At 45.6% G+C, this 26,541-nt stretch overlaps 2 protein-coding genes across 2 annotated transcripts in view; both read left to right on the top strand.

The window, feature by feature from the left end:
• The window catches only part of LOC128103573 (N-acetyllactosaminide beta-1,6-N-acetylglucosaminyl-transferase-like), a 102,562-nt gene that overhangs the window by 13,582 nt on the left and 62,439 nt on the right, over positions 1–26,541 (top strand). The window lies entirely within an intron of this gene.
• On the top strand, positions 19,578–21,104 carry LOC128103574 (N-acetyllactosaminide beta-1,6-N-acetylglucosaminyl-transferase). The gene has a single exon (XM_052728077.1). The coding sequence runs from the start codon at positions 20,178–20,180 to the stop codon at positions 21,102–21,104; it is 927 nt and encodes a 308-aa protein (XP_052584037.1). The 5' UTR covers positions 19,578–20,177.

Raw genomic sequence — 26,541 nt, 5'->3', positions numbered from 1 at the left:
GTATAGAAGGGACCAGAGCATCTGCAGCCTCTGGTGTCTGCAGAGAGGTCCAGAACTAGAGCTCCACAAGTACCCAGAGATGATTGCACTATTAGGGTCATCTTGGAAAATATTGTCTACAAACACATTTTTCTCTTCTCTTGCAGAAAGTTTATCTAATTTTTTTTCCAGTTCTGGCTAAAGTTTTTAAACAGTCCATAGGGAGGAGTCCTATCCTACCATGCTCTCACCCTACAGGCTTCTTCAAAAGGCGCACCTTTACCACCTCTGTAACACCATTCAGAAAACACTCTTGGGAGTGTGGGTGATCTGCAGGGGTGAGGGTTGGGGGGGGTGTTTCTCAGTCATCAGACTGCTCAGTATAAACAACCCTCTTCATGAGTCTGAAGATTGAAGTTGTGTGGGTTTTGTTCCTGTCTATAAAGGGGGGGGGGGGGGGAGAATTCATGGAATTTGCCTAAGTGATTTTGGCCCTGCCAGGCTTTGGTTTAAAATATCCAGAAAATGTAGTTGAAGTGGGTTGTTTGGCTCTGACTTGAAATCTTGATTAACTGCTGTTCCCAGATAGAACTCTATGCCAGCTTTACCCTTAGTCTTTCTTTGCTTAGAAAAAAGCCAATTATTATCATTGATTATTAGAATCATTATGTTTTGTGCTGGGGACTGAGCACACAGGAGCTTCTCTGGAGAGACATCCTCTCTATACTGCCACCTCTGCACTCTCCCCCACTGAGTTAGCACAGCCTTGTTCCCTCTGCCCCTCCCCCTAGCACTCTTTACCGTCACCTACCCTCCCCGCAGGACTGTGGTTTAGGACTTCATTAGATACTGGAATTTTCTGTCTTTGTGAGTTCCCTTATGTTGCAAGAGAATCACCATGAATTCAAAGCTAGCCTGGTTTGCCTGGTGAGTTTAACGATAGCCAGGGTTACATAGTGTGACCCTCCCTGGAAATAAATTAATGCCCCCTACAGAGGAAACCTAGCCAGATATGGTGGTTCATGTCTGTAATCCCACCCACTGACAGGCACTTCCCATGCCAATCCTAACTTAGGATCACATTTCTGGAAGTTGTGTGTAAATGGAAGCACACAGTTGAGACTCCTTCTCAATGTGGGAGCAATTCCACTCAGGCGTGGTTTCGAGTTCATCATTGTTGGAGTTTAAATCTGTATCTTGCTCCTCATCTGCTTTGCAGGGTTGTTTCATGAAGGAGTTCAGGGCTGCAAGGGTGCAGGGGTGTAGGGATGTAAGGATACAGGGCTGCAGGGGTGCAGGGCTTCGAGCACCCCTTAGTTTGCTGACAGACACTTGGGCTGTTCCTGTTTTTGTCTCTGAGGAATGATGCTGATATGGACATTAGTGAACAACTTTGGGGGACACATGCTTTCATGTCTCCTTAGGAGATAACAAGAGTGGAATCACTGATCCATATTGTAACATTATGTCTAATGGTCTCAAAATTTTGCAGTGGAACCCAGGACCTTGCACATAGAAGATGAGGGATCTACTGCCAAGCTTGGGGTCCCCAGATCCCAAGTTAGTCATTCTTCTGTGTCAAATAACTACATTTCTGTTCAAAATGAGATCCATGAAGAAGTGAAATTGTCATACTGGATGTGGTGGCACACATCTGCAATCCCAGCCATTTTATAGACAGAAGCAGAAAGACAGAACCCAAGGATAGCCTGGACAGCTTGGAAAGGGAGGAAGTAGGAGAAAGGAAGAGATTAAGTGTCCAACATAATATAGTAATGGGTGAATTCAAGTTTCTGCCTAACTAGGCAATTAAATAAAAATAAATTAAAGAAAAACAAAAAGCAGGCCCATTGGTGTGAACAGAGCATGTGGCTACTGTAATTAGACCCCCTTTCTGTGGATTTATAGGAACCGAGTGTCCTGTTCCTCTCTTTTCATAAGGGCCTGTCTCTAGTCTGTGTCTGTTCTCTCCCAGCTCCCCAGCCTGGAGCTCTCGGACCTGTCCTAGTATTCTAGGGAGTGTTGGTGGCTTTTGCTATTTGGTTTCTTTCATCTCACAGTGTGACTACAGTCTTCTCTTTTCTGTGTATTAATATTTGTTTTGTTTTGTTTGAGACAGGCTCTCATGTAGCCCAGACTGCCCTCAAACTCATGATGTAGTTAAGGGTGGCCTTAATCTTCTGATGTTCCTGCCACTGTCTCCTATATGTTTGGATAACAGGTGTGTGCAACAATACCCAGCTATGCTTTCTTATGGGTTCTTGCTGCTTTGACAATTCTTATGTTATTTAGTTTGTCAAACTTGGGACAGTGTCTGACAGCATTCCACATACATTTGCTTTACTTTCCTAGTTTCCAGTCAGGAATAAAATTAACTTCCTACAATGGTTATAATCCTAGCTTCCTTCTGGGGCCAGAATGGTTACAATCCTAACCTCCTTCTATGGCCAGAATGGTTACAATCCTAACCTCCTTCTATCGCCAGAATGGTTACAATCCTAACCTCCTTCTATTGCCAGAATGGTTACAATCGTAACTTCCTTCTATGGCCAGAATGGTTACAATCGTAACCTCCTTAGGGCCAGAATGGTTACAATCCTAACCTCCTTCTGGGGCCAGAATAGTTACAATCCTAACCTCCTTCTGGGGCCAGAATGGTTACAATTCTGACCTCCTTCTGGGGCCAGAATGGTTACAATCCTAACCTCCTTAGGGCCAGAATGGTTACAATTCTGACCTCCTTCTGGGGCCAGAATGGTTACAATTCTAACCTCCTGGGGCCAGAATGGTTAAAATCCTAACTTCCTTTTGGGGCCAGAATGGTTACAATTCTAACTTCCTTCTGAGGCCACTAGGTGGTGGTGACACATACCTTTAATCTCAGCACTGAGGAGATAGAGGTAGGTATATCTCTGAGTTTGAGGCCAGTCTGGTCTGCCGAGGAAATAACAGGACAGCCAGGGCTACACACAAAGAGGGGAAAAAAAAATTTTCTAACCTCCTTTCACCCTTGGTGAAGAAATAATAACAATTTTTATGGAGGATAAGTCAGTCACCCTCATGTAATTTTCCATTCAAATACAGAGCCATGCAAAGCTCTTTGGTGTTCCTGAGACTTTGATGGGGCTCAGTCCTGGTCAGTGAGACTCTAATGTCTCTACTCAACTGTGCAAAAGCCAGGTGTGGGTGTAAGTTTCCTCTGGTTTCCAGAGCAATGAAAGGGAGATTAAGACAGAGGGGAAGAAGCTGGAGAGATGGCTCAGCTGTTAAGAGTGTTTACTGCTCTTGCAGAGGACCCAAGTTCAGTTCCCAGTACCCACAATCTGGTACCTCACAACAGCTGTATCTCTAGCTCCAGATCTGAGGCTCCTGGAGTCTTCATGAGCACATACATACATATGCACACAGACAACATACACGCATGCACATAAGTAACACACTAAATCTCTTTTTCTAAAGGAGGAAATGAAATCAAGGAAAAGGCAGAGTTAGGAATAATATGAACTTCAATTGTAGGTCACTGTCAACAAGACGCAGGGTACACAGGAAGGTACCTCACTCTTTGCTGTACTTCAAGCATCACTGGTGAGTCAGTCTCCTTCATGCATGCTGATGTGCAGGCAATGGTTCACAGCCTGGCCACCTACTCACACCAGTAGCACAGGCAAAGCCCAGGGCATTTGGAACACCTGTCCCACCCAGATATGAGGAGTCCTAGCTGCACATTCTTGCCACCATGGAATCACCTTCACATCTTCCCCTTCATAGTGGATTGTAATTGCTTCAAATTGTAAGCCAAAATAAACCCGTTCTGCTGTATATTGCTTTTATAATTTTTTTTAAGGCAGGGTCTCACTGTTTAGTCATGACTGGCCTGGAACTCCCTTTGCAGGCTGACTTTGAACTCACAAACTGGCCTGCCTCTTCCTCCCAAATGCTGGGATTAAAGGTGTGCACTCAACTCTTACATTACTGCTTTTTGGATTTTGTTTTGTTTTGTTGTTTGTTTTGAAACAAGGTTTCTCTGTGTAGCCCTGGCTATCCTGGAACTCACTCTAGACCAGGCTGGCCTCAAACTCAGAGATCTACATGCCTCTGCCTTCCAAGTGCTGAGATTAAAGGTATTCACAACCTGGATGCTTTTTTTGTTTTTAAAGATTATTTATTTTATGTATATGAGTGTTTTGCCTGCATGGATATGGTAACCACAAAGGTCAGAAGAGGGCTCTGGGTCCCCAAAGTTTCAGATGGTTTCAAGCCACCATGCGGATGCTGGAAACAGAGCTAGGGTCCTCCGTAAGAGTGCTCTGGTGATTTGAATGAGAATGGCTTCTATAGGCTCATATGTTTGAATGCTTGGTCCCCAGATAGTGGAACTGTTTGGGAAGAATTAGGAGGTGAGGCCTTGTTGGAGGAGGTTATCACTGAGAGTGAGCTTTGAGGTTTAAAAAGCCCATACTAGGCCCAGTCTCTGCCTGCAACTTGTGGTTCAGATGTGCGCTCTCAGCTGCTGCTCCAGTACCAGGCCTGCCTGCTGCCATGCTCCCTGCCATGATGTTCATGGACTTGCCCTCTGAAACTGTAGGCAAGCCCCTAGTTAAATGCTTTCTTTTGGAAGTTGCCTGGGCCATGGTGTCTCTTCACAGCAACAGAACAATAACTGTCTAGGCAGCAAGTGCTCTTGACCTCTGAGCCACCTCTCCAGTACCTTCCAGTGCTTCTTATCAGACAGTTGGCCACAGTAACAAGAAAGTAACCAAAAAGAGGTGGCTATTGTTATCTTCTATTTCCAGATAAGGAAGCTGAGTCCATAGCCAGGGTGGCATTGCTTAATCTGAAAAGCCCCCCCCCCACCATGCATGATCATTCAGAAGTTCCTATAGCTCAGGCAAAGTATTCAATGAAGATACTATTATTTGAATGGCCAGAAAGCATATAAAGATTTTAATGTTTTCAACTTTTATTATTCAAAATTGTTATACTTAAAAGAATTATACAGAGTTTTCCTATGTGCCACCCACAGTAATTAGCCACATTGCCTCATTATGGTCCTCTCTCTCTCCCCTTCCCCCCTCCCTCTGTCATTCTCCAATTACGTGAACATTTCCAAGTGTGTCCTAATAAAGGCTTCTCCTGCATCATCAGTAGATATTCTTTACATTTAATCCACAAACTCAACTCCAGAGCCACTGGTTGTGAACCATGGCAGTAATGGACTACACAAATCTGTGTTCTGATCAAGAGTCTTCAGATGTGTGCTTGACTGCCACCTGGGACAATTCCTGTCTGTCTTTGGTGACCTTATCATCTTTGAAGAATTCAGGTTGGAAAATCCTCATCACTAGATTCAGTTTATCTTTTGGGCAGCAATCCTAAAGAAATAATGTTGCACGGGCCTGCCATGTTTATTTGTCTCCATGGTGATGAGGCTACTTTTTCTCATTTGGTTAAGACAGTGCCTGCCAAGTTTTTCCTCTGTAAAGTGAAATGATAGTATTTTGCATTGGTTATGAGATAGTGTTTCGTAGACAGATAATTCTAGACTTTTTAGATGCCCTGTTTGACAAATGTTCAGTCTGATAAGTTTTTGCACCCCGATAAGCCTCTCCGCCAATGCAACAATCCAAATCAAACCAAATCAGAATGAATTAGAAAAAGCCCTGGTTTAATGGGTAAAGTGTTCCCAGGCTGATTCTCTGGGCCCCCAGAGAGGGGACAGGGACGAGAGACCCAGAAAACCACAAGTCTGTTCTCTGGAATGCAGCTTATATACCCTGTGGGAATGGTCTTGAGCCTCTCTGGGGGAGGAGCCGTGTTTGGCAGGGTTTGAAGGGGCAGGTTTGGGGAAAGAGTGAGTCTAGTCTTTGGAGGGGAGTTGAGGTGGATCTTCCATCAGAACATTCCAGGCTTTTTGGGTATGTGGATGCCAGGGTGCCAGGGGTTGAGGTGGAGCTCCCACCCAAACACAGTCCTGTTTCATTCTCTTACAGATGGGTTTTGAATCACTCAATCATTGCCTTAACACTTGCTAAATCCTGTTTTTCCTTTAACTGTTCATTCTCTGTTTATTAGCTGGCATTCAACTATAAGATAGAGGTATCCTATATTCCCATGTGTTTATTTGGATTCCTAGGCATTTGGATTCCTTGTTCAGTTGGTAGGTTACAATACATTACTATTTCTACTTACTTTGCTGCTCAAATTACTCAAGACTTAGCTGGTGGGAGCCCCTTCAGCTGGCTGTGTCCTTTCAGCAAATCCCTGTTGCTCGCATTATCCCAGAACCACATATAAAAGGCAGGATTAACATGTGGCCAGTGCAGAAGGAAATTATAAGGAATATTGTAATACCTGAAATTAGTAATAATGGAATTTTACTTGTTCTTTTTTTTTTTTTTTTTTTTTTCCTCAAGACAATGTTTCCCTGTGTAGCCCTGGCTGTCCTGGAACTAACTCTGTAGACCAGGTTGGCCTGGAACTCAGAGCTCCACCTGCCTCTTCCTTCTGAGTGCTACAATTAAAGGCATGTACAACCACCACCCAACCTAGAAAAATATAATGACCCCCCCACACACACACACACACACTCCTAGACAGAATTTCTCAGTAGCCCTGGCATCCTGGAACTCAAACTCACACTGTAGACCAGGCTGGTCTCAAACTCACAGAGATCTGCCTGTCTCCACCTCCCGAGTGCTGGGACTAAAGGTGTGCACCACCACCACCCAGCTAGGTTTGTTCCTTCTAGTCTTGAGGTAAGAATGGTTAGAAAAATGTATTGTGGGACTGGATGTGGCTCAGTTGAGAGAGTGTTTGCCTGGCAGGTACAAGGCACTGGGCTCAAACGCTTCTACATAAACCAGATAAGGTAACAAATAATCTGTAATCCCAAACCCTAGGGAGGTAGAGGCAGGCAGATCTGAAGTTGCAAGTCATTCTTGGCTACATAGTGCGTTTAAGGCCAGCCAGAGCTACCTGAGAATCTTTTTTTAAAAAAAAAATAATAAAACAAATAACAGAAAGAGAAAATTCTTTGTGGACAGAACTCTTGGAGAACAGGGTATTTGGGACTTCAGTCCAAAATTATAGCTACACTAATGTGACCAGGAAGAGCAGAGCTAAAACCACCTCTGTAATCCCAACACTCTGCGGCCGAGACAAGTAGATCCCTGAGAGTTTCAGGCCAGTCTGGGCTACGTAGTAACTGGCTGACTCAAATAGAAAAGAAACCTCTAAAAGAAAAGACGAGGTGAGGAGAAGAGAGTGAGGAGAGAGGGAGAGGGAGGGAGGAGTCAGTGAGGAGGGGAGGGAGGGAGGGATGGAAAGAGGGAGGGAGGGAGGGAGGGAAGGAAGAGCCAGTGGAGAAAGAGGAAGGAAGGATGGATGGACTGAGCTGGGCTCTACTGACAAGCAGAATGGGTGTGACAACAGGGAATCATGTGACCAAGCTCCTCTCTAGCACTGGGGGGCACTCAAGATCTCCTTCTTCTCTGATGGGGAAACTGAGGCTTAACTTCCTTTTGCCTCCTCACTGGTGTACCCATCTAGAGCCAGAGCTCACTAACATTCTTTCTATAGATCAGCCCTCTCATACGGTGACTTGAAGCAGGGTAGGGACTGAAAGGGCCACATGAAAGTTATTCAGTGAAATGATGTAAATTTTGCTAAAATGGCAATGAATTTTATTATAATATGTCAATATACCTTTCATCCAGAGGGAGGTCCCAGACATACTCTTCATGAAGTTAAAAACAAACACATTTAATGGAAGTGATGGGGGGGTGCAGAAGCAGGAGGATGAGAAAGAGTGTAACCGAATACACGAGGGTAGGAGCTGAGCATTCTCTGTACCAAGGGAGATGACTTTGACACCGTGGACTGTTATCTGCAGAAAGAGAAAAGAATGGTGTGTTAACTGCTTTTCTTGCTTTTGCGACAGGATCACGACAAGAACAACTTAAGGAAAGACAGATTGGTTTTGGCTCACAGTTTGAGGAGGAACAGTCAGTCCTTCACGGCAGTGAAGGTGTAGCGGCAGGAGTCTGAGAGGGCTGGCCACATGTCCAAAGTCGAGACAAATGAATGCTGGTACTCAACTAGCTTTCTCCTTTTCCCCTTTTTATTTTGCAACCCCAGCCCACGAGATTATGAAAATTGTCCTCTGACCTCCACACCCATGCTGTGGCAGTACACCCACAAGGAAGCATATTAATAAATATTTTTAAAATCAGTGTGGTTACAGGGACACAGGAGGTGGAGCATGAAGCTGATTTTTTTAAGGAAAAGAGAGAGCAAGCCAGCACCCTGCAGGTCTGTTGGTCTCGGAGGTCAGAGGACAAGTCCATGGACAAGGAATTCTACCAAGTATGGGAAACTTCCACCCAGTGCCCTATAATTCCCTTTTGTAAAATAGGGAGTGTGTGTTTTTTAGACTTAACTAAAAGTATCTCTTCCTTTGATTTCTGTTGCCTGGTTTGTGCATGTGCGTGCGTGCGTGCGTGCGTGCGTGCGTGTGTGTCTGTGTGTGTCTGTGTGTCTGTGTGTCTGTGTCTGTGTGATGTGTATGTGTTTATGTGTGTTTGTGTGTATGGTATGTGTGTTAGTGCATGGTGTGTGTGTACAGCAAAAGACAACCTCTGGTCTCATTCATCCAGTGGGCAGTGGCTCTCATTGACCTGAAGCTCACCAGTTAGCTTAGGCTGGCTAGCCAGGGATCCCCAGCCCAGGGATCCACTCCTCTCTGCCTCCCTAACCTGGGATTGCAATTGTGTTTCAACATGGCTTTTTTTTTCTTTTCACATGGATTATGGGGATTGAACACATGTCTTCTTGCTTGCACAGTAAGCATTTTACTGACTGAGCTGTTTCCTCAACTGACTTGGTTTGGGGTGGGGGGTGGGTGACAATTAGAGTGCTACAGTTGAGATGTGGGTATGCTATGCCATAAATCAAGAAAGACACGTCTGTATCTTTTCAAAATGTCAAAATTTATTAATAGCAAGCTACATCAGTTCTTTGGCAAGGTAGTCCCAATTTCAGTTGATGGCTGGCCACTGGCAAACACAAGTTCTTAGTTTGTAATCTCAATTGCTGATATTAATGATCAGATCACACATTATATATCATTCAATAATTATAGTTATATATGTGGATATATGTAGATTATACAATGAATAGAAGAGGATCAAAGAGACCTGCAGACAAGTTTAAGAAGTTGTGAGAGCCTTCCTGGAAGCAGAGGCAGCTAATTCAGACTCAACGGGAACTCACTGCACATGGTGTAGGTAGAGTTTTCCTGTCCTGACCACTGGCTTGACCACCTCCCAAATAACTAGCAGCCGATTCCCAAATAATTGACATGGAGACTTAATATTAATAGTAAATGCTCGGCTGATAGCTCAGGCTTGTTACTACCTAACTCTTACATTTAAATTAACCTATATTTCTTATCTATGCTTTGCCACATGGCTCATGGTTTGTTACTTCATTTTCTACACATTCTGCTTCCTTAGCATCTGGCTGGTGTCTCCTCTGACTCAACCCTTCTTCTTCCCATCATTCTCCTAGTTTGCTTGTTCCGATTATAATTCCTGCCTGGTTACCAGTCAATTAGCTTTTTATTAAATCAATCTGAGTGACAAATCTTCACAGTGTATAAAAGAATTATTTCACATCGGTGATGAGCCTCCCTGGAAACAGAGGCAGTTAATTCAGACTCAAAGGGAACTCATTGCAAATGGTTAGACAATATGTTAATGAACCCAGTTTGGAGAGCTGTTGGAGGTGAGCAGAGCTGAGCTGCTGACTTGCAAGCCCAGCCATGCCTCAGGGTTGAGTTGAACTGCAGAGGAGAGGTACAGGACCATGGAGGTCACATTGGTAAGTCTTGGGGTCCAGGTCCAGATGGACAGACAGATGGATGAAGAGATGACAACTCTAGCAGGCTGTATCACTGCTGGGGACCAGACTGACCTGAAACCACAGGGACAGTTGGGAGTTCTCTGGGGGCACTTTAGCACACACCAGGTGGTCAGATTCCAAAGGACAGAAAGACAGAGACAATTGTGGGGACCTGGGAAGGAAAGCATGAGAAAGAAGGTATGCCTGGCCCTTGTCAAGAACAGTAGCTAACCCGGGCTTGCATAGTGCCATGGTGGTATATCATCTCAAAGTACTCCTCTCTCATTCTTCAACCTAAACCCTACCCCTCATAAATCCACCTGACAACTTTGTTTACACAAGAAGATTCCTGAACTTTTCCCATTGCTGCAAACTACATCTCTGAGCAATTTTTAAAGTACGTATGTGTTTGCATGTGCATGGGGTGCTTTTTAGCAACTTTTAGACATGTAACTTGACAGCCACCCAAATCCCATTGTAAAGAAACCTAATTCAGACTCCCCCTTGTGAAGCCCACACCATAGGTAGGTATTTTTATTCTCTCCTTGAGCATCTCTCTATTAATCTTTGTGCTTAATATATATGTTAAAAGATCTTTTAGGCCGGGCGGTGGTGGCGCACGCCTTTAATCCCAGCACTCGGGAGGCAGAGTCAGGCGGATCTCTGTGAGTTCGAGGCCAGCCTGGACTACCAAGTGAGTTCCAGGAAAGGCGCAAAGCTACACAGAGAAACCCTGTCTCGAAAAACAAAAAAAAACAAAAAAAAAAAAAAAAAAAAAAAAAAAAAAGATCTTTTAATAAACTCCAACTCTGTTTCATACTGGCTCATCCTGAAATTCTTTCCTGTAGTAAAACCATGAATCTTGGTGTTGCTTAGTGGGGGTTTCTGGGGGATGGGAATGCTTCAGGCTTCTGTGGAGGATGGAGTGAAGCTGTGTCTGTTCCTGCCACCAGTTGCAAGATGACAGATCAGTGGGGGCTGTTGTCATCCAGTGTTAGGTGTCTCCCTTTTTAGGGGTGTAGGTGGGGGTGTTGCGACCATCTTCAAGCCAGTGTTTTGGGAGAGATGAATTGCTAAAAGGTCTTATTAATTAAAAAAAAACCCAGAGCCAGATATTGGGGTGAAAACTGAGAGATCAGAGAAGCAGAAAGAAGCCAGCCATGTTCTTATCTCTAGGAAATCCTCAGCCAAAGAGAGAGCTACTTCCTGTATACTCACACCTATATCCTTTCTGTGCCCTGCCATCTTACTTCCTCTCTCCACCCAGCTACATCATTTTCCTCTCTCTATCCAGCTCTATCTCTTCCTGTCTGTCTGTACAGACCTCCAGACCTCTATGGTTAACTAGCACTGGGATTAAAGGCGTGAGTCACCATGCCTGGCTCTGTTCCCAGTGTGGCCTTGAACTCACAGAGATCCAGATGGATCTCTGCCTCCCAAATGCTAGGATTAAGGGCATTTGCTACCACTGCCTGGCCTCTATGTTTACTATAGTGGCTGGCTTTTTCCTCCGATCCTCAGATAAGCTTTATTAGGGTGCACACATGAAATATCACCACAGGGAGGTTCTTGGGGGTTTGGTTAGTTGGTTGGTTTCTATACAATCCTATGCTCATATGAACCCAATCTACTTTGCTAACTGTATAAGTGTACTTTTAGGAACATCATTTGTTGATCTGTGCTTATGGATGGTGCTGGGCAGGTATGGTGTCTATGTGTACAATGAGATACAGTCATCCCGCCTCTGTGTTTGTGCTCAAAATGGAGACAAATGGAGTGATGCAGAGTGGTGTGCAGCCTCCAAGTCACACCTTTCCTCATTATGGAGTAACTCTGAGCAGGGCTTAACTGTTTTACAAGCTGCTGATTATAAGCTAAAGGTCTATCGTCCATGACTTTCAAGCTTGCTAGTATCCCACTAGTGACCTAGCATTCTGAATTTCAGTTTTCTCGTCAGGAAAGTGGGGGCTATAATTGCTACTAAGGCCACGTATATTCCCTGGCTCCTGTTCTACCATCAATCAGGCTGTCTTTGAGTTCCCTCCCCCTCCTTACATAATCTAGAATCCAGCTTTCTTAAAGGGCCAGTGCCTTGTTCTGTTCCCAAAGTGTCCTTTAGGACTAAGTGTTAACCTCCTGATTTTCTTAACTGTTTTTCTGCTTCACATTGTTCACTGGAAGGGAAGCGACAGCTATGTAATAGCTAGGTGGTTGGTGTCAAAAGAACCAACGTAGAAAAACCCTGAGTGGTCCCTGCTTTAGGAAGAATGATCCTAAAGAATGGTCCTTCATGGAGAATGATCTGGGATGTGGTACTGTAGGGTATCCACAGCTATTAATTATTTTAAAGGGGGCTTTTGATCCCCCACTAACCTTAAAAGTATTTTCTGGGGAAAGAAATGTAACTAAGTTTTTGGGAGCAAAATCCAAGGCCCTAGGAGCCACAGCAGGACCCCAAATGATGATAAAATCAGACAATGAAGAGTGGACGATGGGATTTCTTCAATGTAGCCACATTAAAATGGACAGAGGGGTCCAGTGAAATCAATCTTCAGGGTCCTGATAGGAAATTTAGGTTTATGTAAAGAAAGAAGGGATGCAGCGGACCATGGGTGCGCTAACTCTGCCATCCCAGTCCCTGTGGTCAGGCTAATAATGCTTTCTGCTCTGCTTCTGTAAGGCAGCCTGAAGAAGTCTTTATTACCATGGCTGTCATCAATTGAGGACATCATTTGTCTCAGGGTTTTCACTGCTGTGAAAAGACACCGTGACCATGGCAACTCCTACAAAGAAAACATTTAACTGAGGTGGTGGCTTACAGTTTCAGAGGTTCCGTCCATTATCATCATGACAGGGAGCATGGTAGTATGCAGGCAGACATGGAGCTGGCTACGCCTTAGCCAGGAGGCAGCAGGAAGTCAACAGACTCACTGGGAGGTATCCTGAGCATAGGAAACCTCAAAGCCCACCCCCACACTGACACACTTCCTCCAACCAGGCCACACCCATTCCAACAAAGTCACACCTCCTAATAGTGCCACTCCCTATGAACTTATGAGGGCCAAATATATTCAAACTACCACATCATTCTGATTCTCAAGAGATGGTTCCTTCTGCTCCAGGGTGCAGCCTTGTCATGGGGGACAGTTGTCCTCATCTGGTGTGGAGGTGTCTGTTTCTGCTCTTCAGGGAATCCGAGGTGACTCAGAAGGAACAGTTATGGAACATGATTTACGTCTTTGCCTTCAACCAAAGTAAAGGAGACAGCTCTGAGCTACTTGTACACCTGTGTAAAGAGTCAACAGCAAAAGCAGTTCTAAGTGTCTGTTTCAGAATGGGGATCATTCACTCATTCATGCATGTTTGAAGAATGCATACATGTTCAGTATGATGCCACACACTCCTGTGAGCGACACTCCACTGGATACTGCATGTTTAACAGCACAGGTGACATTCACCTATTTGTGTTCTTATAGAAATAGAAATATACAGCATGGCAGGCACTTTGGGCTCAACATTGTGTTCAGGAAACTTACTTTTTTTTCATGATAGGCTGTTGAATTATATTCAAGATTTCTCATTACCAAATACAGAGAAGGAACAGGACCTGGAGACATTCATGGCGGTCACAGCTGGAGGTTGAGGCAGAGGATACTGCTGGAATCTGGAGAATGGAGGACAGGATTGCCTCTAGACATCCCAAATTGTACACACAGGCACTTAGGAGGCGTTTCAGCCCTGGGTGTCAACCGTGCCAGTGTTGAGCAATGCACTGTGAAATAACTGTTAGCAGGCATTTGACTGTTTTACTTTGGGTCAAGTATAAGCCACAGTTTTGTAGAAATTCTTGAATTCTTTGTCCTTTGATAAATAAGTATCTTTCTCCTGAGTGAGTTCCTCGCAGATGACTGCTGGGTTACTGTCAATTTTTCCAACAGGCACTGAATACCCTTCCCTAGCAGGTTCTCATTGTCTCACATCTTCATTAATACCTCTCTCTCTCTCTCTCTCTCTCTCTCTCTCTCTCTCTCTCTCTCTCTCTCTCCTCTCTCTCTCTCTCTCACTTTTTTCTATGTGTATGTATGTGTGTGGTGTTCAAGCACGTGTATGCATGTTCACACGTGTGTGGGTACCTGTGCAGACCAGCGGTTGACGTTAAAAGTCTTCATCCATCACTCTCCGCTTTAGGTGCTGAGGCGGGGTCCCTCTGAACCTGCAGCTCTAAGAGGCAGCCAGTCTATGAGCCAGTTTACCGCTGTGCTTCCTACTCTGGCGTCAAAGACGGGCTGCGGTGCCCACCAGGCTTTTTGATGCTGGTGCTAGAGAGCTGAACTCCTGTCCTCACACTACGGTGGTAAGCACTTTATCCACTGAGTCACATCCTTAGGCTCTGATAGGACAACCTTGAACTTCAGATGCCCCTGCCTCTATTGTCGAGTGCTAGGATTAGAGGAATGAATGACCAGTGCTTGGTTTATGTGGGGCTAGGGACTGAACCCAGGACTTCCCGTGTACTCTGCAAGTGCTCCATCAACTGAGTTCCACACCAGCCAGTTTTGTGTTTTTATTTTTTAAAATTCTTTTCTAAGACATCCCTCCTCCCTAATTCAGAAAGACTAGATGTTCCACACAGCAATGTGTGTGAAGGGCTCCTTCCCAACGGCTTGTGAAGGCGGATCACACACAAGGGTAGCCGCTGCGCATGGTAATCAGAGACCATCAGGAGGATGAGTGGCTTGTAACTAGGGTTTCTCTCACTTCAGTGGCAGCCACGTATGTCTGCATGCTCGACTCCTCACCTGCTGCTTTGTATGGTTGGCCTGTCATAGCTCATAGCATGGCTCTGAACCCATGGATTCAACAAACCTCAGATAGGAAATATTCTCTCAAAAAAATATTAGCAATTGGGGGTGGTGGTATGTACCTGTAAAGTACTTGGGAGGTAGAGGCAGGAAGATCAGGAGTTCAAGATCAACCTCAGCTATGTAGTGAGTTCAAGGCCAGCCTGGGCTCCATGAGACCCTGTCTTGAAAACAATGGCATCTGTACTACACGTGTTCAGACTTTTTTCTTGTCATTATTCCCTATATAGCAAAGCGTGACAACTCTTTATATATAACAACAATTACATTGCACTAGGTATTTGAAGTCCTCTAGAGGTGGTTTTAAAATGTACATAGGGTATATGCAAAATGTTGCGTCTTTTTCCATAAGTGACATGGGCATCCAAGATTTTGGTATCGTGGTATGGAGCAGAGGATACCCTAGGACCAACATCTTGCATTACCACTACTCTGGCACAGCTGCTCCTCCCATTCATTTTCCATGATAAATTTTGCCGTAAGGATCAGGTCACCTATCATTTTAGTTCATGCTAATTTTTTTCTACATAGTGCGGTATTTTTTAATCCCCAAACATTTTTTTTTTCTTATAGCATATTACTCAGTAATAGCCAAGGAAGTCCGATGCGACCATGGAGGAGGTAGGGAATCAAGGAGTTTTGGTCTCTGGTCCATGGGTTCTCAAACTTTGCTCCAGGGATTTGCACGACCATCATCATCTAGGGCTGAAGTCATCTGACTGCCCTGGTACCTACTGAACTCCTGGGGTGGGAATCCTATCTTGGATTTTAGCACCCCCACCGCAATCCCAGGCAATGGGGGCAAATTTTGGCAAACCACTGTTTGGTTCCGTCCTTACCCCACAGCTTCAGACATGCCCACCTTGGCCGAACCCTTGTTCTGGCAGCATAATTAAGGAGTTGTTACCCTCCCAAGGCTAAACAATTAATCTCTGCAAGTGACTGTCAGTTACATCTTGAAATACGATTCAGAGTCAGGAGATGTTACCAGGCTGAGGCTGAGGCAGGAGAACGAGTTCAAGACTGGTCAGGGCTTCAGAGTGAGCTCCAGGTCAACCAACCTGGACTGCAAACTGGGACCCTGTCATTCTCTAAGCCCCCAAAGCCAAAATCTTATTGTGTCTGATTACTAAATGCAATACTGTCACTGCGTGCACTGTCACTGCGTGCACCTTAACGTGAATCGATCTGGGTGCACTGTAAACTGTATTTTGCAAGTATTTGCTTCAAACCATCTTGCAGCCAGAAAGAGTCTTCGTGATCAACCTTTGCCTCAGCAACATTGGGTGCAGTTCCTTCCAGCTCATGCGGGATGCCATGGACTGGTGACCACTGGGGCCTTCGAAGGGCTGCATGTTAGCTATGCCCTGACCCACACTGAGACAAGAATTTTAAATAATGCTTTGGGTTCTGCAGATCAGACAACAACTTCTTCTGTTGTTAATTAGATAAAAGAAATAGAAAGCAAAATGATTGGCCCCGGGGGAAGGTTTTCCCTAGAGGACCCCATTGGAAGACAGGAGTTGTGGAAGAATTGTTGTTTTGGTGAAAGATGGGCTTTGGAAATGTCATCCTCCTTCACTTTAGCACCGCCACGATCATCACTATTGAAACATACACCAAAAGCATCATTTCTAAACCATCAGCCTACCCGGGATGGAGTTACTTAATTGGTTAGACAGAGTAAATGGGGATGTCTAAGTCCTCTACCTTCTCAGCTTCCTTCAAAGTGAAAACCAAATCCCTACATTTTAAATGAAGAGGGAATCCCTGAGTCATTTTTGACTTGCTTCCATAACAAAGCCAACTGCAGAGCCAAGCATGGCGGCACATGCCTGTTGTCCCAGCACTCGGGAGGCTAACGCAGGAGCATTAAGGGTTCTAGGCTGGCCCGGGCAATTCATAAAGGCGCTGCCACAAAATCAAACCAAACCTCAAAGCAAACTATGTAAAACTGTCCTTCCAAAGAGAAACCCAAGAACGGATTCAAGTTCACCTCATGTTGTTAACTTGATAACTTGACCCCTTGATGCAACGACCTTAAATTTTCAGTCAGTCCTCTCCCAGCCAAGCTTCCTGGGCCCTTTTTGCTATTATTTAACTTGAGTAATCTGGTGTTTCTGTGTGAACCTGTGCCTTCTCAAGCTCTTCCCTCAGTAAAGAATAATGATTAATTGGGGATGAAAACCAAGTCCCAGAACAATTATGAAAGCGTAATGGAGAGTGCGTCAGTACCACAGCTCAGCAGAGGAGAGATTCATGAGGAAGCCAGAAATCTTCCACTAGTTGCCCTGGCTTGCCTGGAGGTGTTCCTGCACTTGATCCTTTGTGTACTTCTGAGCAACAGGATTAAGCCCAAACTGTTTGTTTTTCTTTTGCATAACATCCCTGTCTTTCCTCCTTTACAGTTGATTGGGTGGGGCAAGCGGCAACCTTCTGAGTCTCATGCCTCTCTCTTGCTTTTCTCTGGGTTTTGCAGGGTCAGGTGAACTCTATCTTGTCCCTCCTTTAAGGAAAGGTCAGAGGTGCTGAGTGCCCAAAGGACAGTCCTTCCCTTCACCTTTGATGGCCTTTCATTTCTTTCCTATCTTTTTTTCAGTGCTGGGGTTTGAACCAAGGGCCTCGAGCAGCTTGTGTACTAACCTGATACCCCTGAGCTGTAGCTCCGGCCGCAGTTTAAAAATTTTAAAACTGCATTTCACTATGCTCTCATTTTTCCTCTCTCTTTTTGAAAAGTATTTGTTTTTATTTCTATTTTGAGATAGGGTCTCACTAAGTTGCCCAGTCTGGCCTTGAACTTGCCATTCTCCCCGCTTTAATCTCTAAAGTGCTGGGATAACAGAACTATGGGAGCTTCCAAGTCTTCTGTTGCTTCACATAAATAATACTCTCTGTATTTTGGAGGTGTATTCTATATATCTTAATAACTCTGTGTGTGTGTGTGTGTGTGTGTGTGTGTGTGTGTGTGTGTGTGTGTGTTTTCCTCGGTGTACTAGGTATTGAACCCAGGGCCTTATGGGTACTAAACAGGTGCTTTACCACTGAGCTACACACTCAGCCCTCGAAAAGAATAGTGTTCACCACATAAAGGGTTCTTCTGTCTGCAGCACAGAGAATATCTTTAAGATGGCCCCAGGGAAGGAAAGACATGTCTAGCCTGATTAATTGGCTAGTTCAGGAGTAATTGCTTCCAAAGTGAGGACCAGGGGCATGGTTGCTAAGCCTATGAGTATCGGCTTTGTTCTTGACTGTAGGAAAAGGCAGGTAGGGAGGGCTGAGGCATCCCATCTCAATAGCAAAAAGCTCACAGCATCCATTCGGGATAAGCAGGCTGGACTGCAGCCTGTTCAGAAGGAGAAGTGACAGGCAACAGGCATCCTCTAATACAGTAACCAGTTTTGTAAAATGTTCTCCTAAAAGGACTTTTAATCCAGGAAATTGGTCCAAGAGCAGGCACAAGAGGAACAATAGCTATATTTTTGAATGTGTGAGCAGCAGCATCGGCATGGTACCGAATTAAGTTCATTTATGGTAATTCTTATTTTAGTCGGTATCTGTACTTCTTAATATAGTAATGTCATTAATGTTTATCCCCTCAGTCTGTGTAAATCTGAAGCTCTATGTTATTGGCCGGTTGGAAAGGGTAATGTAAACAGATTCGGTTACCCTAATTAAGTTATGTATCTGTATACCGAGTGCTTTGTTAGGCTGCAACCATTTCAGTATTCAGTCAAAGCCGCAAGGCTTTGCCAAAATGAAATTACTGATGCCAAAATTACCCTCTGTTGTTTAGACACAGCAGACGTAACAACCTAATATTTAGCAGTGTTATTTTTGGAAAAAGGATGAGGCCAGAGAGTGAACTGTCCTTTACACCTCACCGAAGAAGACCCGGGAAAGGAAGGGAGCTGCTTGATGAAATGGCTGCATTGTCTTTCACGGCTGAACTAGAGACCCAGGGGAGGGCTCCTCAGAACATTTGTTTGAGGCAGGTGCAGAAAGAGTTTAGTAAGCAGGAAAGAAAAATAATCCGTAAGCAGAAAAACAAAACATGTGAATAGTAAAAGCGGGAAGAGTGAAACTCCAGCTGAGGACAGGACTCGCCATTGGGCTGGAGTCTGGGTGCTTTGACTCTCAAGTTCCTACTTGTAGGAAGGGCTCTGCATGGTGTTCCAGTCTATCCACAGAGACCTTCCAGGGGGAGAACGAGCCCTGAAGAGCACCCTCTCTTCACAGGCCGGAACAAAAGCTCATTTTCCACTGGGAGTCAATAAAAACTCTACCTTGTGAAATGCAGACAAATGTAAAGGAAAATGGAAACGCAATCAGCAGCCCAGAGGATGCTTAAGATTGCATATACAGGAGGTCATGGGAAGCTGGGTGTGGATGAGAGCCAGCACTTGGGAAGTAGAGTCAGGACCATCAGGAGTTCAGAGCTAGCCTCTGCTACATAGTGAACTCCAGGCCAACCTGGATTGCTGGAGACCCTGTTTTCACTTTGTTTTTTTAATGTAAAGTCGTAGAAAAAATGGAAGAATAGATAGAGATGGTTAAATCCTCAACCCTGTTTAGCTGCAGATCGGAACGTCGTTTCTGACCGGGATTCAAGCTCCTTTCTGCGAAGCCTTCAGGTCTCATCCAAATTAGAGGGTATAGCTCACTACCTGCTCATTAGACCCCAACATTCTGTAACACCAGAGCAGATGCCTGAGTAAGAGGAGAGGGGTTCATGTCAAAGTCACTCCCCCCCCCACCTCTGCCGTGTCAGATCCCCTAGGACCGGAACTCCTCCCCCTGGGAGCTCTTGTTTTGGAAACTGGTGGGGTGGGGCCAGAAAACATTACAATGGAGCTGGGATGGAGGAGGTGTGCTTTTATTTCAGAGTGTGTCATTTGAGCGGAGTCTCCTGAAACTGCAGCTAACAGAACGGAGGCTGTGCTAGATCCCCTGGGTTGTTAAGCTGGCACACCCCGGAGAGTAGGCGACAGAGCAGGCGAGAGAGGCAGCAGAGGAGGGCAGGAAGCCGCACGCCTAGCCCGGCTCATGCCTTCAACTTTGGCTTTTGCTGTGGTGATTGTAACAGGAGGGGGGAAGAGCTAGGAGAAACCCCTGAGGGAAAGGAACGAAAGGCGAGGTGAGAAACCCAACTGGAAAAGAAGTACCAGCGGGAGTGAAAACAGCCCGCAGATGCAAACCGGGAGGCCAAAGGAAGAGGAGGAAAAGGCTGGGCTCCGGCAACCTGCTGCTGGCATTTAGACAAAGGAGGTTTTTAGAGAGGCGGGATCAGATTCTAATATCCTGGGCTTGGGAAGATGAAACGGCCGGAATTCACAGTGACTGGAGCATGTACCACAGCCAGAGCTCCCAGGAAGAAGTAAGTCTGGGAAGGGATTTGCAGAGCTTGATGGGCGCTGACATCTCGCCCCTCTGTAAGGCATGCCTCCGTCCATGCGTTACCTCTTCATAGTCTCTGTGACTACCGTCATCGTTTTTATTGTGCTCTACGTGTTAAGTTTTGGGGGAGATCAAAGCTACCAGAAGCTGAACATCTCAGACTCTGTGATGCTGACTCAGGTGTGTACATCCTTTATCAAGGGGAAAACCCCTTTCCTGTGGAGAAACAAACTGATGATCCACGAGAAGCCTTCTTGCACAGAATATGTGACCCAAAGCCACTATATCACAGCCCCTTTATCTCAGGAAGAGGTCGAATTTCCTTTGGCATATGTCATGGTCATCCATCATAATTTTGACACCTTTGCAAGGCTCTTCAGGGCTATCTTCATGCCTCAAAACGTCTACTGTGTTCATGTGGACGAAAAGGCAGCAGCTGAATTCAAGGGTGCGGTGGAACAGTTGGTGAGCTGTTTCCCCAACGCCTTTATGGCTTCTAAGATGGAACCCGTGGTCTACGGTGGGATCTCCCGGCTCCAGGCTGACCTGAACTGCATCAAAGATCTGTCCACCTCTGAGGTCCCCTGGAAATACGCCATCAACACCTGCGGGCAGGACTTTCCCCTGAAAACCAACAGGGAAATAGTTCAGTACCTGAAAGGGCTTAAGGGGAAGAATCTCACCCCAGGGGTGCTGCCTCCAGCTCACGCAATCGGAAGGACCAAGTATGTTCACCGGGAACACCTGAGCAAAGAGCTTTCCTATGTCATCAGAACCACCACACTGAAGCCTCCACCTCCCCACAACCTCACCATTTACTTTGGCTCTGCCTATGTCGCTCTATCGAGAGAGTTTGCCAACTTTGTTCTGCATGACCCCCGGGCAGTTGATTTGCTCCATTGGTCCAAAGACACTTTCAGTCCTGATGAGCACTTCTGGGTGACGCTCAATAGGATTCCAGGTATGTGAGAGTCCATGTTACATGCAAAGGAATGCCTGCAGGTCTCCTTATGCATGGGTGCGGCATTTCAGGGTTCAACCCACCTTGGATAGAAAATATTCATTTAAAAACAATGTGCCTGTGGTGAGTATATATAAAACTTTCTTGTTACGATTCCTTAAACAATGCAATTTAACAATTATCACATGGCATTTCCACCGAGTTAGGAGTCACAAGTCATGAGGAGAATATATCAATATACAGGAGGATGTGTGTGCATAGGTCATATGAAAATGTTGCACCATTTGATATAAAGGACTTAGATCCACAGGTTTTCATCACCCAATGGGGCCCTGGAACCTGTAGACTACAGTGTGGAGTCCTCACCCTAGTCTCTTATGAGTGCTCATAATGCTCTTTGTGGGATCATTTCCAAGCACTGCTGTCCCGTGTGCGGCTGGCAGCTTACATCTGTCGCCGTCCTCTCTTAGGACCGTGTTTAGTTCATACTAGAAGTTCTCTTCTCCACAGATTTATCAGACTTCCTCTTAGTCCAAGATCTTTACCTGAGCCACCCTTCTGCCCACCTCTAGAACCACCCAGCTTCCTTCTCACCTGCCAGACCACAACCCCGGCCAACTGCCTACCCCTTCTCCACCCACAGCCCTGGGCCAGCGCACTGCACGGCTTTCCCTGCAAAGAGTCACTGTGTGTAACGATCATTTATACCAATCTGCGTGGATTTGTTGCTGATCTTTTCTGTGTGAGCTCCATGAAGTTGAGGTCATTTTCTTCTCAACGACTGCTCTATCTCCAGTGGTTAGTCCACATAGCAAATGTTCGGTAGGTTTGTGTTAGATGAAAGAGTGTGAACAAGCAAGTGATGAGCAAACAAGTGGCAGAAGTGCATCTCAGCAAGATGCAGAATGCCAAGAGATACTTGGATTTGTGCAAATGTTACACTGTGAGCACGTACTGCTCTTCCAGAGGACCAGAGTTCAATTAGTTTCTGGCACCCATGTAGGCCGTCACAACCACCATCTGCTACTCCAGTTCCAGAGATCTGACTCTGGCCTCCACAGCTGCCTGCACTCACGTGCAGGTACTTGCACAATAGACATACTTATGTACAGATAATTTAAGAAATACATTTTATATATTAAAAAAACTTACATTTTACTTCATAGAAATAATGCGATTCCAAGACAAAGCCCCTTCTTTCTTATCAAAAGAGTTTTTACCTTTAATAATTGACTAGACCAATTATTTTTATTACAGTTTTATTTATTTTGTGTGTGCAGGGGCAGAGTATGTCATGGCACAGATGTGGATGTCAGAGTGTCCTATTCTATCCCAAGAAACCAAGTTTGGTCACTGGTCCTCAAGAAGCCAGCAAACACAGTCACATTAACAGTAAAAAGCAAAAAGAGATTTATCCGCTGTGGCCACAGTGGGAAGAGGGGATGCAGGGCATCACTGGATCTCTAACTTCTTAGGGTATATACTATGACCCCAAGTTCAATAATGAGAACAGCTTTGGGGAGTTGATTTCCTCCTTCCGCCATTTGGGTTCTGGGGATCAACTTTAGTCCATCTTGGCAGCAGATGCCTTAATCTGCTGAGCCATCTCGCTAGCCCTGAATCATGTTCCTTAAAACATATATAAAATGTGATAGCATTTCTTTGGAAGGCAGCAGCGTGCTTTGGACTCAGTGGAAAAGACAAATGGATTGCTAATGAACTAGACAGCACTATTACAGTGAGAGAAAAGCAATCATTGTTCGGCCATTGGGGGAATGCCAAGCTGGGAAGGCTGCTAAGTGCTCTGGGGCAGCAGGCAGGGCTTGCTGGGTAATAAACATATTCATGTTCTGGAAAATACCAGCGGGTTTGGAATCTGAATCCCAGTGTGGCTGGCAGAGGCACTTAGCTAAGGTTCAGCATGCTCTATCGTCTTTTCACCCTGAATCTGTTGCTTCTATTATTGGCATATAATTTGGGGACATTAAGCACTTAGAAGCTGATTTTCATATTTAAATATTTATTCCTTTTCTATTTCCAGGATTCTCTTAAAATTCATGAGAGTTGGAGTCTAACCATGTGCACATTGGGTATGGTACTGAGTGAGAGAAGGTCATTATATAACTCTGCCGAAGTATGGCTTGTCACTTCTTTTAAAATAGAAAAAGACATGGCCAGGTGTGGTGGTACATGCCTGTACTCTTAGCACTCAGGAGAGGACCAGCAGGATGGGAGTTCAAAGACACCCAGCTTAGACATCAGGGCCCTGCCTTAGAAACGAAGGAGGAAGGCAGACATGAGATTGGGCTTTGGTTTTTGTTAAATGTCTCTGATTATTTCAGCAAGGGGTGGCCAGTTTGATCCATGCCAAATTAAAAAAAAAAGAAATTCAAGGACAGAAGAACCTCCTTTCTCCCTCAGCCTCCTTCCTCTTTCCTGCCAGTCAATAGACAAGATGAGAGATAAAGAATGACCAGTCTCTCCAGGATGGTGACATGTATCTGCTATCCTAGTGTGGGGATGCTGGAGCAGGAGGCTCCGTTGAACCCAGAAATTTGAGACTACTCTGAGCATCATAACAAGACTCCATCTTTAAAATAGAATAACCAATTTAGTCCAGGAGAGAAAACCTTTTTGTCTGGAGGTCTGTAGTGTGGCATACTAGCTTTTCCCTTCTTGCAGCAACAGTATAACCTCGAGTAAAGTGTGGACATTCAGCCATCTCCAGCTACAAAATGAGAGGGTCAGGCAGAAAGAGCCCGCTTGTTCCTACATGTGCCATTCTTTGCAGAAGACACAGTGCCCAGAACATGATACATAGCACCTGGAGTAGTACGGGTGGGTGGCAGTGCCTGGAGCCTGGGAGTCACGTTGCCTGTTAGCTTCATTGACAGTGCTCCATTTTCTGCAGGAGCTGAGGGAGAGCAATCAGCTAAGCGACTCCCTGTGGAAGAGGCAGGGTGTGTGTGTGTGTGTGTGTGTGTGTGTGTGTGTGTGTGTGTGTGTGTGTGTGCGTGCGCGCAGCCCTTGCCAGTGGGCTCGCTCTGCATGAGACACGCTTCAGGATAATAGGACACTTCCTGGAGTTCTGCCTTCTTCCTTTCTTGGACAGTTGGGGCCCTCCTGGTTTAGAGGGAAAGGAAATCCTGTTTGTTAGGTGGGGCCTTCCCAAATTACAAGTGAATTCAAGCACACACCATTAAAAGCACTCTCCAATCTTCAAATCAATGTAAAAAAAAAAAAAATCTAACCATGTGCTTGGCTAACGCTGGCATTTGACCATGGGGCCATCTTTGTGATTTAAAATTTGGGGTGTGTGTCTGACTCTCTACTCCCAGGTAGTTTTTAATCACATTCACTCAGTGTTCGGCGTTGTCGACTTTTAAAGGGAGAGGCTCTCCAGTGCCCACACTTTATGTGCATGCACAGTGTTGTTTTTTCCTCCAGAGGCGTCACTCAAAGTGTAAGTGTGTTAGAAAGACGCTGCCCAAATGTATCAGTACCCCAGAACATTCCCAAGAGAAATATGACTGAGAGGTTGACTGCATCTGATACGGTGTCAGAAAACCAAGTATGAATCATTTAAGAGGCTGAGAGGAGAGGCAGCCGTGTGCCACATGACATCACACAGCGTTTGCTTACTTTTTCCTTGAGTTGTCTTTCTATGGAGAGAATGGCGTGTTTCTTAGTTTTTATCACTGCAGTAGAAATGTGTCGGGGTGGGGATGTAGCTTAGTGATGAGGCATTTTTCTAGCACATGCAATGCCCTGGGTTCCAACCCTAGCACAGAAGAAACAAAAGAAAAAGTCAAAACAAGGCAAAGCAAAAAAGTATGGCCCAAAGTTAGCCATACTCTGTGAACTCACCCTCTTAAAAATTTGAGGAACTTGGGTTCATATAAAAAAAAAAATGAACCAGTGGAAAAATATGTAGGTTAATTCCTGCACAAAACAGCTATGAGAAGGAAAAACAAAAAACCAAAACCCCACAAGTACCAGATTAACCTCTCTAAAGACAATGAGAGCATCCCAGTGTGGTGATGTGCTCTTTCCAACACTCTAGAAAAACATCAAGAAAATGGTCTAAGGCAGGAAAGAACAGCATGAGTCAGAATGAGAAAAGCTAAGAATGGGGGATAAAACTGAAATGCTGCTTGAAGGTAGGAGAGCTGCAAGGGTAGCTTGGTGGTGGGACCCTTGCCTGGCAGCAAGACCTTGAGATGAAGATGAAGCAGGGGCGGGGGGCGGGGGGGGGGGGAAGAAGCGGGGACAGGAGGAGAGGGATGGAAAGAGGGACAGGAGAGGAAGGGAAGAGGGAGAGGAGAAGGAGGGTGATGGGAAGGAGGAGCAGAAGAGGAAAGGTATATGGAGGAGGCAGGGGCTGGGAAGGAGTGGGTGGAGGAGGAGGAGGAGGAAAGGGGGGGGGAGAAAAAGATCGTGGGGAGTAAGGGAAAGAGAGGAAGAAAAGATCAGGTGCCCAGGAAGATCACAAAGAGGGCCAGGGCCCCCCACCCCGGTTTCAGGCCTTCCGAAAGCCAGGGAGCATGCCTGCCATTCTGAGGTGGCTCTTGAGCACATTGGGCAGCTGACCTTCTCCCTCTGGACAGCAGTTTTCAGAGGAGGCCGAGTGGGACCCCAGGTTTCTCTGACAGTAGGCAGCAGCAGGTGCTGAGGCCTCAACTGCCTTGGCATCGAGCACTTGCTCCGTTCTCACTGGCACAGGCCACCTGGAAGAACGGCTCCTTCTTCTCCTCCTCCTCCTCCTCCTTCTCCTCCTCCTCCTCCTCCTTCTCCTTCTTTTCTCCTCCTCCTCCTCCTTCTCCTCCTCTCCTCCTTCTTCTTCTCCTCCTCCTCCTCCTTCTCCTCCTCTCCTCCTTCTTCTTCTCCTTCTCCTCCTCCTTCTCCTTCTTTTCTCCTCCTCCTCCTCCTTCTCCTCCTCTCCTCCTTCTTCTTCTCCTTCTCCTCCTCCTTCTCCTTCTTTTCTCCTCCTCCTCCTTCTCCTCCTCTCCTCCTTCTTCTTCTCCTTCTCATCCTCCTTCTCCTTTTCTCCTCCTCCTCTTCCTCCTCTTCCTCCTCCTCCTCTTCCTCCTCCTCCTCCTCCTCCTCCTCCTTCCCTAGCTCTTCTTGTTCTGTCTTATTTTCATTTCTCTGCCCAAGACAGACCTCTAGAAGCCATGTACCTCTATATGGCCATGTAGCACTGTATGATCATGTAGTGTATTGCATTGTGTTGTATTTGGGGGAGGAGCTGGGAACAAAGTCAGGCACGCCTCATGGTGGATGCTACAAGAGATCTCTCCCATTGAGCCCCCACCCCCCAAGCCCTCCTGAAGATTTCTGGTTCAAATCTTGTGAAATGGATTCCCATCTATGGCTGGTCTAGTTTTTTCGAAGCCTGCTGGGATAGCTAAGTTGCCTTTTCTCCCTTCAGGGCAGGCCAGATTC

This window comes from Peromyscus californicus, unplaced genomic scaffold, assembly GCF_007827085.1.
Source record: "Peromyscus californicus insignis strain IS unplaced genomic scaffold, ASM782708v3 Scaffold_8__1_contigs__length_139910024, whole genome shotgun sequence".
NCBI lineage: Eukaryota > Metazoa > Chordata > Mammalia > Rodentia > Cricetidae > Peromyscus > Peromyscus californicus.
The sequence above is the reverse complement of the archived record's forward strand: the minus strand, read 5'-3'. Positions and strand labels throughout refer to the sequence as shown.